Source organism: Dipteris shenzhenensis, chromosome 5 (genome assembly GCF_047967505.1).
Source record: "Dipteris shenzhenensis isolate YYH24624 ecotype China chromosome 5, Dip_SZ_1.0, whole genome shotgun sequence".
Classification (NCBI taxonomy): Eukaryota; Viridiplantae; Streptophyta; class Polypodiopsida; order Gleicheniales; family Dipteridaceae; genus Dipteris; species Dipteris shenzhenensis.
In genome coordinates, this window is record NC_141600.1 from 54,508,000 (window position 1) to 54,522,625 (window position 14,626).

The 14,626-nt window shown below is 44.0% G+C and overlaps 1 protein-coding gene across 1 annotated transcript in view; it reads right to left on the minus strand.

The window, feature by feature from the left end:
* Positions 1–14,626, minus strand: part of LOC147902209 (Lipase/lipooxygenase, PLAT/LH2 family protein) — a 45,075-nt gene that overhangs the window by 7,797 nt on the left and 22,652 nt on the right. Inside the window, exon 3 of the mRNA XM_087375291.1 lies at positions 7,610–8,035. Coding sequence (XP_087231417.1) covers positions 7,610–8,035 — 426 coding nt within the window. The remainder of the gene's footprint in view (positions 1–7,609; positions 8,036–14,626) is intronic.

A 14,626-nucleotide genomic window follows, 5' to 3' on the forward strand; every position in this document is an offset into this window, starting at 1 on the left:
CCTTGATGCAAGTCTGTATTGAAATCTGTCCTATGTGGAGCATAACTTGAGTGTACTTCTTCTAGATCTATATGATTCTTTCCCCCCAAAAAAATATAAATTCTATTTAGTATGTTGAAGAGAAGCTGATACCCTTGAGGGAATTATTGATAGAGGAAACTCCCCTAGTTGGCAGAGCGCAAGTGCAGGTACCTCCCGAATTTCTTGAGTGGCACCATCCAGGAGCACAGACAACTCATGAACCACAATAAATGCGCAGTCTAATCAAGCCCCACAACATGTGCGCAATTGGCACCACCACAGCATAGCTATGAGACTTGAACCTATGACTTTGCACTTTTCCATGAAAGCCTTGAACCACTAGGCTATCATCCCTTTCGCAACTTCTGATAGAGTATAGGGGTTGCTTTGCTTGGTCATACAAAGATAGGAAAGGACTTGAAGTGGAATCCCACGCAACATCCATGAAGGGAGATGCTAAGCTAGCACAATAAAGATCATACCCAATGAATCCAAATTATGCCAACATTGTGAAACAAGAGTTGCAAATGTTGATTGAAGAAAACTTTATCTATGAAATTTACCACATAGATTGGGTGTCACCAATTGTCATTGTTCTAAAAAAGAATGGGAAGATCATAGTCTTTGATAATATGAAGATGGTCTATGTAGCCACACTTCGTAATCATTATCCCTTCCTCTTCCTCGAATATGTGCTAGAACGGTAAGTGGAAAGGAAGTCTATAGCATCTTAGATGGATTCTTTCGGTACATGCAAGAACTCATAGACTCCAAGGATAGGCACAAGACAAGGTTTGTGGATATTTGCCTACAAGGTGATGTCTTGTGGTCTCACCAAAGCTCTTGTGACTTTCCAAAGATTCATGTGCAGTGTCTTTAAGGATTAACTTAGAAGGCACAATGTGCCCCATGGGAAGCTCACCTCAAATGCTTATGAGAAATATTTTGATTCGACTTATGATAACACATGGGGTGGTAATGGGGCACATTGTGTCTTTAATACATAGAAATAACAGATGAATTTAAAATCACATTGATTATATTTTTCTTTCAAAGCTCTTCATTGGGATAGTTTGCATATTTCTATAGAGGTGCAAATAAACTTTTGGAGGAGGCTCTAGAAATCCCTTAGAAATAGAAAGATCACTCTCTTCTTTTGGCTTTCTATTCATGGAGGGATTGCAATGAATCTTTGGAGATCCAGGTGCGGGGCTGACCCTACTTGTCGTAGGATGCCACGCAACAGTTGAGTTAGTTCAGCATTGCCTTTGGGAGTGCAAACAGGCAAGGACGATCTGGAAGGGTGTTGCCAAGTTTCTTTGCATATTTCATAGAATACCCGTCTTCATGAACTAGGGATCAGTAGCATGGTTCTCTCTTACTGGCCCTCAAGTGTTTTTTTAGGAACACGACTCAGACTCATCCTTCATTATACGACGACACACTCTGTGGAGTCATGCTCTCTCCAAAATGTTCCTTTCACTCCTTTCAGAGCTGCTCATGCCTCGGTAGACACATCTTGGGAGATTCTGGCTAGCATTGTAGCTTGGCATATTTGGAGGGCCAAATGTATGGAGGCGATGGAGGGTTCACAGGTTCACCCTTCCCAGTCTATGGCGAGTATGTGGACTGATACTATACACACACTGATGGCCATCTGGGAGAGCATGCAGGGATCCTCCAGAGCAGCTACAGCCAAAAGAGAGATTTTTTTCAGAGTTTGGAGAGGATCTCCGTTCTTCTCTGAGTCTTCTTCAGGGTTGAGGTGGCATTTTCAGCCTCCACCTTTTGAGCTCCTTTTGAGCTGTTTTTTCTCTCATGCATGACATGATGTACTCCCGCATTTGAGCTTGCTCTTGCGGCTTTTATTCATACTTAATGAAGTAATCTTTTTGAAAAAAAAAAATATTGGCCATTGTGTGAGATGGGTGGACGTGGGAACCATCAAGTGCCTTTGTCCATCTGGATCTCCAAAATGTGTTGGAATTATCGCCACAATTCATGGCAGTGACCAATGTATGACCAATAAGTGTGTTAGGGGCACCTTTCTCTCATTAGAGGTTTATTCCCCTAACCACAGTTAGATCGCTAACTATGGTTAGTGGATAGGATAAGGTTTTGTCACTTAAACAAAACCTTTTCCCTTTTATATCTTTCTTTATCTTATCTATTCTATGTTTGCACTCTTCCTGCTCTCTTGCAAACTTGCTTTCTTCCTTCCTTCATTTGGTATCAGAGCCTAGCTCCCAGACCTGCTTCTGCTCTCTTTCCAGCTCCAGCCGTACAAGCAGATCAGTCCAACCGTACAAGCAGCTCATCCTACTCGACGTTGTCCATACAGCTCTGCCCATCACCATATGTCAGCCTGTGTGCTGCTCCATCGACCTACTCATCCATACACATGCCCTAGTATTTGGAAGACAGACGAGTCTCACACACACTGAGGATTGCCATCAGACAGAAGTGGTTCTCATCTTGAAGCAGGTCTCACAGAGCACGCACGAGAGAGGTCCAGCCCATCACTGCTCTTCTCAAAGAGGACCGTGTGTCACTCTTGATATGGCCCAACAAATACAAAAATCATGGAGACCACACCTCCCTCCACAGTGAAAGACGGCTCGATAGACGCAGATACATGATATCTTTGCATCCTATCAAAGAGCCACCATGGCCTCTCAATTTCTGGCAACAATACACCCATAGCCTGAGAACTATGATGGGTGGCTCCCACAAATATAGCAACAGCTCGACTGAGAACTATGATGGGTAGCTCCCACATATATAGCAACAACTCGACTGAGAAACTCCAACTAGGGGATGAACCTGTAGCAACCAATGGTAGGGAGAAAACAGTCAAAAAAATAGAACTAAAACGCACATAAGAGAGGAGAATAGAGGTAGAGGCAGTGGGAGTGGGGTGGCTGAAGGTGAACTACGGTGGGGGGGAAGGAAGGCAGCAGTAAGGATTGAGTAGGGAGACCTCATCATTACATTCTTCAAGCTTATGCCACCCAAAATTTGCTTGCCACAATTAGTTTCTACAGTCAAGGATCTTGTTCACACTAAAGCACAAAGAATCAAGGAGGTATTGTAGAGGTGGATACAAAGGCAAATAAACTAACATTCAAGCTGAGATTAAGGAGTACGAAGCCAAACACAACAATGCACTAGAGATCAGGATAGGAGGCCTTCTTGAAGGCTGGTTCAACGACGAGGATACATACAATGAGACTTTAGCACACATCAAAGCAGCCACCCCTAGCATTGAATGCCCGGAAAAAGATGAAAGCGAGAAATATTCCACAACTGATATTCACCAGGCTAGAGGGCATGCCGTAATTACACTTACCACATGGGATATACGAATCAAGCTTTGCCAATCTTACAAGATGAAAGGGACCAAGGTATGGATAGCCAAGGAACTCACGGGAGATGAATTAAACCAAAAGGTAACAGAATTAGCCAAAGTCAAGGCTGCTAGGAAGGATGGAAAATGGGCAGTTTATCGTGAGGGCATGATCAAGAAGTTTAAATCCAAACCAAAATACCCTCAGTATTAAATTGGTGTATCTTGTTGTCTTAACTTTCAGACTACAATGTAGGTACCTAAAATGTAGGTACCTAATAATAATTTGGAGTTGCTTTACGCACTCCTTGGGGAGCTGCCTTGTGCCCTCCCTAAACGGATGTATTAGCTGGTCTTTTGCTGTCTCATAGACCTATTGGTCTCCTGTGGACATTAAGGGACACCCGGGGACCATAGTCAAAGGCACAACTCGATAGACCTGACCCTGTGGACACTCACATGAGGACTGCAAACATATCCTCTCTCTTTGACGTGGGGAGACAGACCCCTGTAGTGATGATAGCACTAGTTAGACATCGGGCCATGGCACAGAGACTATAGAAGAGGAGAGATGGACTTGGATAGGCCGAGCGCCAACAATGATCTATCACTAACAGTAGTTGTATCATTAGATCGGCCAGCAATGATCCCTCACCTCCTAGGTAGTCGATGAAAGTCATGATCTCATCAATAAAGAGCCCAAATAGTGTCGGTGAGAGGGGCATCCCTGCTTCAGTCCTATCACGCTCTCGACCCAATCTGGCAGGCCTCCACAGGCATGTACTAACTTGTATAGACTCATCACCTCCCAACTGGGGTTTGCATCTCGTGAAGTTGCGAAATCATGCGAGATTGTGGGACTGTGTCAAAGGCCTTCCGAAATTCTACAAAGCAAGCCTAGAATTTTTGGGATTTCGATCTCGCCTCCTCGATGATTGCTTGTAAGGTAAAGATATGGCCAAGAGTGGAATGTTGTCCCCAATGCCATGCCCATTGCCCGTGTGTCTCTGTTTGGAAGCTGATCTCTCTCCCTCTAGTAGTGACCATAAATCTTGGCTAGTGTATGACCAATCATGAGAGTGCACAGTTACTAGTATCCATGGGATCCCTTGCTTTGTGTATTGGCACAATGGTGGTGGTACTCCAACCAAGAGGGAAGCCGTGGCATATAGCGTGATTGAGCAACATTTGTGATAGGATCAGGTTCAAGACCTCTTGTCCATGTGCGAACTGCTCAGTCCATAGCCCCTCATGGTCTGTAGCTCTCAGGTTGTGGAGCCGGCGTAGCACAGCTCGCACATTCTGTGCGAATAAAATGCAAATGGTTGGGAGAGGGCAGACGTATCAGGTGGTGCCTGAGCTGAGACGTCGTAGACAGATGTCGCATAGGTGTGCCGGCTTGTGAAGGGAATAGGTAGCTTCCCCTTAGATAGGAGTCCAACAGTGGGGTCACCTATCCGAAAAAATCGAATCACCTCATCGGTCCTATGTGAGAGGAATGCCTGCCTCTTACGTTGCATTAGACGTCATGAAATTTGCTACGCCTTAGACCTCGTCAAGTGTCCCAAGGCTTGCTCCCGTATGAGGTGAGATCTCATCTCCTGGCACTCATTATCAAACCATGGATTTTGTGGCATCTTCCTAGCTGAAGGGGGTATTGTAGATCGAGTCATGGGGAATGATCTGGTGGCAGCATCATGAATGATCTGGTGGCAGCATCATGAATCACTGATACCAGTGTGTTTGACACATTCGGTGAAGGATGATGTCATTGAGAAAGGAAATCCATGATGGACCGCTTGCTGATGATCAACATGTCCAGGTCCCTCCCTCCCCTTCAGTAGCCTTCAAGAGGAGGCTCATTGTCTAGCAAGTGCCACTATCACTCCTTTTATCCTCCTCATTAGCAAAGGTGTAGAGAAAGAGATCTGACAATCAACCTTGGCAACACCAAGGCTATAATTTTCAACACCTCGGGCAGTACTTCACCGACACAGCTTCATTTTACCTAGGGTAGCCAAATGGAGATTGTATAGTCACACACCTCTCTAGGGGTAGCCTTTGCACTCTTCACGATGGCCCACATAGCCAGGGCACGACTTACACGAGTACAAGCGCTTGCCACCCTCAACCATGGGTCCCTAGCCGTCTAATTCTGTATTATGTATGCCACTTCATATTGCACTCCTTGCAAATAAACATAGTTACATTGGTCTTTTTTAAACCATTCACAACACGTAAAGTCTAATTTCTCTAGGTACCATAGATCAAGAAAACCTAAAGATTAACCCACAAAAAAATGTCATATATCACTAAAAGAAATAACGGGATAACTTCGATAAAATAAGCTCATATTGATTCCGAGATTCTAATTCAAGGTCGAGTGGTTTATTTCAAATTCAGGTTTCCAATGACTTGTAAAACTATGGTCAGTTACTGCAAGATCTAATTGAATGGAAACATTTATCAGAAGTTGACATTGTTTGTGTCTCACACGTCTATAGCTGATTCCATTTCACTTTTTTTTGCAAAGAAAGGAACCTTCCATTTCACATTTCCTCATGGACACATACATTGCCAAAAAAATTTGCGACTGGTGTGTTATCTAAAAAAATTAAGAGGATAGGGAATTGTTGAATCCCTTTTATAGGGGACAATAGTATGTGATTTTACCAGTTATCTTTGGCATCTATACAGAATTGAAAATTTGTTTGTCTCCATACATCGTTGGCTCGCGAGAACAGACTTTGACCTATAGCAAGAGGTATGGGAGCTAAAGCTGCAGTTGGCAACTGTGCCAACCACACTCCAGGTTCTTGAAGTATAGGGTAAGTGGGCAATGAGGGATAAGGTAATGCAAACATGCAAAGCTTCCCCTCCTACCCCTCAACTACAGTCAAGGATATTGTTCATACTGAAGTGCAAACAATCAAGAAGAAAGTGAGTGTGGAGGTGGATACAATGGCAAGTAAAACTGATATTCAAGAAGAAATTAAGGAGCATGAAGCCAAACGTGATAATGCACGGAAGATTAGAAAAAGGGGGGGCTCCCTGATTGCTGGTTCAAAGAGAACTCATTAAGTAGATTAAAGCAGCCACTCCTAGCATTGAATGGTCGGGAGATGATGACGAAGACTCCAGAGCAATTAGTATCCGACACTGTATAGGACACGATATCATTACACTTAACTCACGGGATCTTCAAATCAAGCTTCTTCGCTAATCTTACAAGATGAAAGGGACCAAGATAACGAGAGCTGAGGAACTCACACGAGCTCAACGGAGGCAAAAGGCAATGAAATTAGCCAAGGTAAAGGCTGCTAGAAAGGATGGAAAACGGGCAGTATACTGTGAGGGTGTAGCCCTCATCAAAGAGTATAAATCCAAATCAAAACACTTGAGTCTTAAATTGACGTATGGCAATTACGTTTGTAATTTTCAGACTACAATGTAGGTGTCCTAAATAATTCAGAGGTGCTCTTTTGTACTCCCTCTGGGAGCTGCCCTGTATCCACCCTAAGAGAAGGTACTAGCTGGTTTTTTTGCTGCCTCATAGACCTGTTGGTATCCCCTAGACAGTGATAGACTTCTTTCTTTCTCAATAACAACCTACCATCTATTTTTCAACTGGTTTAATTCTTCAGCTTCCAAAGTATCATCAGTACAACAATATAAGCAAACCAATATGCAGGCTTGTTAATGTGTACAGCTACAATTGGAAAAAAAAGTTGGAATTTTGGTTCCCAATACATTTTCCTCCGGCACAACTTGTGAGAGCTATTACTCCCTGCCTCATCATTCATATGGAATATGCTTCAGAGTAACTTTACGTGAATAAGCATTAGTAAATGCAATGCTTCATTTCTATTGCTCCTCAGAACAAATCTACAGGACTAGCACCAAAAAACTTACACCTTCTACGAACATTTGTACAGGGTCAGATAGATCTCTGAAACAAAGTACAATAGATTACGTTGTCCTGGCAGGGGTTTCTCCATATAATTTAAGGAATTTGATAACTGTACTCACATGTAAGGATCTAGAAGAGATCTGTATTTTGGTGTAATTTTATGGGGGGGGGGAAATCATTCCTAGAGTGCCAAAGAAGCAAGACAAGCAGACAGATGCAGCTACCATCTGGGAAATGCTGAATGTTTGCTGTTCTCATAGCTAAGAGCTCTTACTATAGTTTATTAAGAAAGAGTCTTTTGCACAAGGTCCTGGGGTTGAAGGACTACTGGCCTGCTTCAGGTGCAACCCAGACAGCATCTAGCCTCCCCAAATCCGGCCCACAAAATGTAACCACGTCTTTGGAGCCTCTCTGAAATCGAGGTCTAGATGGTATATTGGAGGGTAGATATTCCCTTTGAAATCCAATAAAGGCTACATCACCATTGTTCAAAGGGGATATTCTGCAGACAAAGCACGTGCCATGCTCGCCAATGACAGCCAAAAGAATGCCAGCATTGGAATAAGATATGCCTGAATTGAAGTCATTGCTGGTTTTAAGGACGACCCTGTACAGTAATTTGCATGAATCTCGGCAGAGATAGTCATTCAAGTCTCTGCCTACACCAATTTCCTGGGTATATGTGCATTCTTCATTGACAGGCAACAGCCACTGTGGTTGTGTAAAACCTTTTATTGAAAGTGCTGCCAAAACTTGCCCTGAACACAAAGAGGACGACAGAGAATAAGGTGATGGTATTTATCATAGACTTAGATTATTATAAAAATACAACAGAATTTCACTTATTAGAAAGCAAGATTGAGTAACAAGAGAAAATTGGAAATGAGCATTGCCATGATCTACAAAGGATAATAAGCACACCCCAAAAACACAGAGAGCAATGCTACTTAAAGAAAAACAACTTCTTTATAAATTTAAAGGCCTTCCAGCACCCCTTTAAAAGGACTCTTGCTGCGTGACAAGCCTAATAACTATCATGGTGCATATGCATCGATTCTTTGTGAGTTTTCAATTTGTTATATTATGAGAGGGCCTATTATCATTGCCGCAGGGAGTTTTCAAATTTTTATTTTTATTTTTTGCAAAAAAAATTGTTATATTATGAGAGGGTCTATACAGACAAATCAACATGCAAGGTTGGTCTTGTAGTGGCATTCTTGTGGATGACATGCAAAGAGCAGAAAAGTATTGATAGCTCTCTGTTAGAAGTCACTGACCCACCTGTGAGCCCACAAATGAGGACAAGGGGTCAGTAGAGTGTAGGGGGTTAGGGGTCGTCTGGAGCCTAGGTTTGCACAGCAGCCTAATCAGGTTTGGAGCAGTAGCTGCATGGAGAGAACGCCCAGGAGCTGCCACGATGGACAGGAGCTGTCCGTGTGGCAGTTGGACAGATGGACAGAATGGATTGGCCACTGCCACGGCTTATTTGTAGCCCTGGCAGTAGGTGTGGCAGTCTGCAACAAACGGACAGGTTTTACAGAGTGCGATTAGGGCAGTTCTGGTTGGTGGAAGAGACTGTTCTAGTTGGTTATAGCAGCAGATTCAGTCGGCTGTTCCAGGGGAGTTTCCAGCCTATATAAACCCCCTCACTTATCCACGTTTGGTAGAACATTCAGTGAGTTGTTCTTGCTGGTAGCGTGGACTGGAGAGTGTGTGGAGTCATATTTTGGAGAGTTCTCAAGCAGTGCAATCATTTGTGCTGTTTCGTGCCCAGCACCTTTGCTGGAAGCCTTGTGCTCTTTTGTGAGCTGTTTTCCCACTTCAGTGGATGAATAAATTCTGAGTTCTCTCCCTCTTTTCTTCTCTTCTATCGGCTGTCTATTTTCTGCAGTGAGACCTCTCTATGTGAATGTATCTAGAGTGGTTGGAAAGTGTTTCTGAGATCACTCTGTTTGCATGAGGTTTGAGTGATTCCTACCTCTGTTTTCTGACATGGTATCAGAGCCAACATCAGAACTCCTGTTTTCACTCTAAAGGAAGGAGTCCCTCCGTGTTTCGAAGGCGACCCAGCTTCAAAGAAAGGTGTGTGCTGAGCCCGTTTGGTTGCTACAGAAAGTTTCGTTTGATTTCTCTGTGATTTTCAGAAGCAATATCTACATCCACTCCCACTTCCATTCCTACTTCCGTTCCTTCGGGTGTTGTTGCTTCCACAACCACTCCTTCCATGACAAGACCAATTTTCGGAGAAGTAGAGAAGCTTATAGGAGAAACTATACAATCTGGGAAAGGAGCTAGATAATGGAGACTGATGACGGAGACAGTGGTGCTCTGTCAAGGCCCTTTCAGCTGTCACCTCTGCGTCCTGAGTACGGAGCACTAGAGCTCCCTCAGGCTCCTTTTGACTGGCACATCAGTGAACTTAACAAGGAAGAGAACTCTCCTGCCCTTGATGGACAAAAGCTGACCTTGCCTGCTCTTGTCGGACAAAAACTGACGGAAAACGACAAAGTGATGTCTCCAGAGCACTTTCAAGACTTTTTTCTGTCTAGCCTCAGGATTGGACTCACCACCTCAGGAATCCGCGGGAGGAGAGGAGGAAGCTCATGTCCCTCTTACGCGGCGGCTGCACAGAAGGCTGGAGGCAGGTTTTTCTCCCTTCCCTCGCGATCGCATACTCCTACTTGCTTTGCCTATTCACAGCAGCGTGGAGGTCCCTACTCAGAACCTTCATACTCAAGAGCTTCTCTAGGAGCAAGCTCAGAGGGCGATGACGGAAGTCAAGGTGAAAAAGGAAGTAGAGGAAGTGCATGCAGTAGCGGAGGTAAAGAAGGAGGTGCTACCTTTGGAGATCAAGAAGGAGATGGAACAACTGCCAGAGTAGTTCCCGCGTAGCTCGATTAAGGAACCAAAACAAGAACTGGGCCCGTTGAACACGCTCACCAAGGAAGAAGACATGCGATGTCGACTAGAAGAGAGAGAGGAGTTGCAAAAGCAGGCGACCAAAGTGATGTTGAAGCTTTGGCAAAAAATGGGAATCCACAGGCCGTCACTGTTGGAACGACGTCGAAAGCAGGAGAGAATCCAGGAGGAACATAGGGTTCTCAGGAGAGAGCAACAGCCCTCCTGCAGGTAAACTCGTAACTGCGGTTATTGATGATAACCTTCTTTCAGACTCAATTGAGTGGCTAAGTACGCATGCACTAATTGGGCACCTGCCTGGAGCTAGACCTCCTTTAGCTGTTATTGAGAGCTGTGTAAGGGCAAACTGGGTCAGGAAAGGTCTCATGGTTACCTGCCTTAGAAAGGGATTCTTTGATTTCCTTTTTGAGAAACCTGGCATGGCTGCTAGTGCTCTGCAGTATGGCCTGTCGACTATCAGACATCAACCCTTGTATCTTGAATGGTGATCCATCTCTCTCTATGCAATGAGTTATCTTCCTTGTGCAGTGGACTAGGGGAGGTTGTAGATATTGAGAAGAAAAATTTTGTTAACCCAAGAGGTAATCCTCAGATTTGCATTAGGATGGATATTGCAGAGGACTTACCTGGCACTATTGTAATTCTCAATAGGAATGGGAGTGTCTTCAGAGAGCAACAACTGTTGTACAAGAATCTCCCAAATTCTTGTTTCCTCTGTGGGTTGGCTAGTCATGCTGTTAAAAACTGCCCTCATAAGAGGACTAAAGCTAAACCTAGTGCTCCCCCTACTTCTGAAGAACCAAGAGCCACAGAAAAGTGGATACCCAAGCCTCCTAGAGCTTCAGCTAAGGCTAGTCCTCAAGTGGGAAATTCCTTTAGTCCTAAACGATCTGTTGATAAAGGTAAGGAGAAGATGCCCCCTCCCTTCCTCTCAAAAATGTATTTGATGCTCTTGTGGACAAAGAAACTGAATATTGCATCAAGGAAAACTAGAATGATGACATGGACATTCAGTTTGAAGCTGGTTGGTCCAAGGATTTTGAAGATGACATTAACAGAGATGATGAGATGACCAGCACAAGGTTAAGTGAGGAAGAGTCGGAAGATTATTGGGAGATCCTAAATGCATGAGAAAAAGATACAGCATGCCAAGGGAAAGCTTTCGCTCTTGTGCAAAACAAGAGAAGAATGTCTCATGCCAAGGTGTCCTCACCTCAGGTGAACAGGCCAAACCCAAGGGCCAAAAAGGGGCAAAGAAAGAAAGGTAAATAAACAGATCTCTTTTATGTCTCTGAATGTTAGAGGCTGCACTCAGAATTCAAAAAAGAATGGATACTTGGATCCTTCAAGTGCAAAAAGGCTTCAGCAAAGGGAGACACCTGTTAGAGGCTATAATCAACATCTGGGAGGGCTGTGAGTATACAAAGGAGACCAAACAGGATATTTGTTTCCTCAAGGTTGACTTTGACAAGGCCTATGATAGACTGGAATGGGACTTTGTTATTCAAGCTCTAAAAGACATGGGTCTTGGCCAGCATTTATTTCTTTCATAAAGCTTCTGCTTACTAATACTTCAGGTGTAAATGGAGATATGAGTCAATCCTTTGCTTTTAAAAGATCCATCAGACAGGGCTGCCCAATATCTCCTCTTCTTTTTGCTAGAGCTGTGCTGACTCTTTGGGGTGGCTTCTCTAGAGTCATAGTAAAACTGGAGACCTTAGAGGTATAGAACCCAAACAAGCAGTGCCCCAATGCCCAGAGGGGCTCTGAAAAACTGCCACGAGTAGGCTGAAGGAGGCTCTCCAGGAACCCCAATTGAGAAAAGAAAGGACTGGCGCAACCAGCTCCTTCGACGGGTACCAAGGGCAGCTCGGGCTGCTTACACAGCAAAAGCGCCTAGTGAGAGGCACTACTTCCAAGGTGATCGGGGGCTCCATGGGCAGCACCTAGGCACAGGCCAGCTACCAGTAGCCACAAAAGGGGCAGGACTGCAGCAAACCAGCAAGGAGGCACTTGTAATACTTCTACTACTATCTACTAGCATGGGAAGAAACCATAGGAACTATATAGCAGGGAGAGAAGGGAAAGATAGAGAAAGATCTCTCTTACTAGAAAGAGGACATGGGATGTAGACAACTCCCATGTTGCTAGCTAGCCAAGATAGGTTAGATCCTGTCCAGGATGCTGAGGTACCAATAATTGTATTAAACTTGATAGGTCTAGGGAAGTGGGCTAGCACCTAATGGTATGTGGGATTATGAAACAGGGGTGCCACGTAGAATTCCCTCATGAATCCAATAACACTACCATATGTATAGAAATAGTGAAGAGGTTACAATTATTGTGAGAATAAAAGGGCCCATTATTTAACTGACAGCTAACTGATTGCTAAACTAAAATTTACCATTGTTTCAGTCCCCTCCTACTTATAAGAATTTTATCCTCAAAATGGATATGAGTAATATATGTGTACTGTAACCAGATGCGGATGGAAGTCCAACTCAGCTGAACACATAGGGGAATTCCTACACTATACTCTCAGGCTGCCATAATGAGTCCCCTCCTTGTAACCCCTTCCAATTAATGTAGTACTCTCTCAAGAATTTATTCCTGAGGATTTTGTCTCTGTATCCCAAAATCGTTTTTGGTAGATACTCTTATCTGCCCTGATTCATCCATGGGAGGCGATTCTGCAGCTACTGGAACATCTGCTCCCACATGCTTTCGAAGCAAGAATACATGGAATACATTGTGGATCTTTATAGAGGAAGGCAGACCCAACTGATAGCAAATCACCTACCCTCTTAAGAATTAGAATTACGGCACAGTTTTGCCAAATCACCTACCCTCTTAAGAATTAGAATTACGGCAGAGTTTTGCCAAACATAAGCACTTGTCCCATGACTTCTGTGTCAAAACAGATATGCCTCAGATATTCTTCCAGGTGCTTATTTACCCTCTTAATTTGACCATCAGATTGGGGATGGTAAGCTGTAAATTTAGCATCTTGTCACTAACTATCTCTTGACAGAGGCCATGCAGCCTAAATATATATTCTATAAATTGACTGGTTACCTAAGAAGACATGGTTTAGTTTGCACAAAATGGGCTGTCTTTGTCAGCCCATCCACAACCACCACGGTACAATTCCAAACCAGTAATAAAATCCATGCCAATATGAGTCCACTTGCCCTCTGGAATGGGCAGGTGATGTAACTGACCTGCTGGGTGAGTATTGTCAGTCCTGTTTTGCTGAAGTACTTGCTATCTCCCCCATTGTGGATCGGTACAATCCTATTAAGCTCCGAACTCACGGGCATCGCTTCATGCATACCTACAGCCAATAGGAGAGCACATATATGCAGGAGGGTACTGTCTAAGGAACTCACACTACAGATGGTCATTGAAGCTCACTAAAGAGCATGCAACCTGAGGAGTGCAAGGATAGTAGGAGCAGCATTTGTGCTCACCATAGAGCATCCAGGGCAGTGGATTGCTGTATGTTTTAGGATCTGTCTTGTGGACACTAAAAGTCTAAGTTTTGAATTAAAGCATTCCCTTCTCCTCTCTAGATTCTCCATTGCACATAGTTTATCCGTTTTCTATTTCCGCTACATGGAGAAACTAGCCAAGGGTCTAGGTTTTCCTAACAATTTAGACACACACTTACGTGACCTGCACACAGTTGGGATCATAGGCAGCAACAGATCAGTGACTTCTTCTTCACAAGAGATGAGACCACTGTACTGGCCACTGCCAAGCACAGGACCTTGAGGTGGCTCCCATAAGGACAGCCACCATGGGCACAAAGAGCAGAGACACCATTCAGGGCACCCTCCTGTCACCATCACAGAGACAAGGGACCTCATGATGAGTCATGACAGTGTGTCAGGCCCACAGAGCAGGCAAGAGGGCGGCAAATACAGATCTCAAACATGCTTCAGAGGCATTGAGACTCCAAATGGGATCTCCACCAGGTTAAGCAGCTTCAGTCCCCATAGCGGGTGGGTGTATTTCTACACCCATCACCAAACCAACTCTCAACAAATATCAGCACATTGCTCCCGCACAGGAAGCACGGAGAAGATTAGGGAGTGATAGTGCAGATTTCATGCATTTGTCAGGGACACCGTGGTCTACCAAATCCCCGACATTGATCATGAGCAGAGTCCTAGTGTTATTCCAACATCTCTAGCATTTGCACCTCAAAGTTATGCCACCTATGTCATGTCATTTTCTATCTGTTAGAACATTTATTCACTTATGGTTACTTGCAGTTATCCCACCTATGTCATGTCATTTTTGTCAGTTATAACATTTATTCACTTATTGTTACTTTCATAACTTCTTCAGATTTTGGTCTCACACTTGTTCCGGCCTTCTGTGGAAATCAATAAAGCTTTTTTTCTTTCTTCTATCCATGGAGAGGG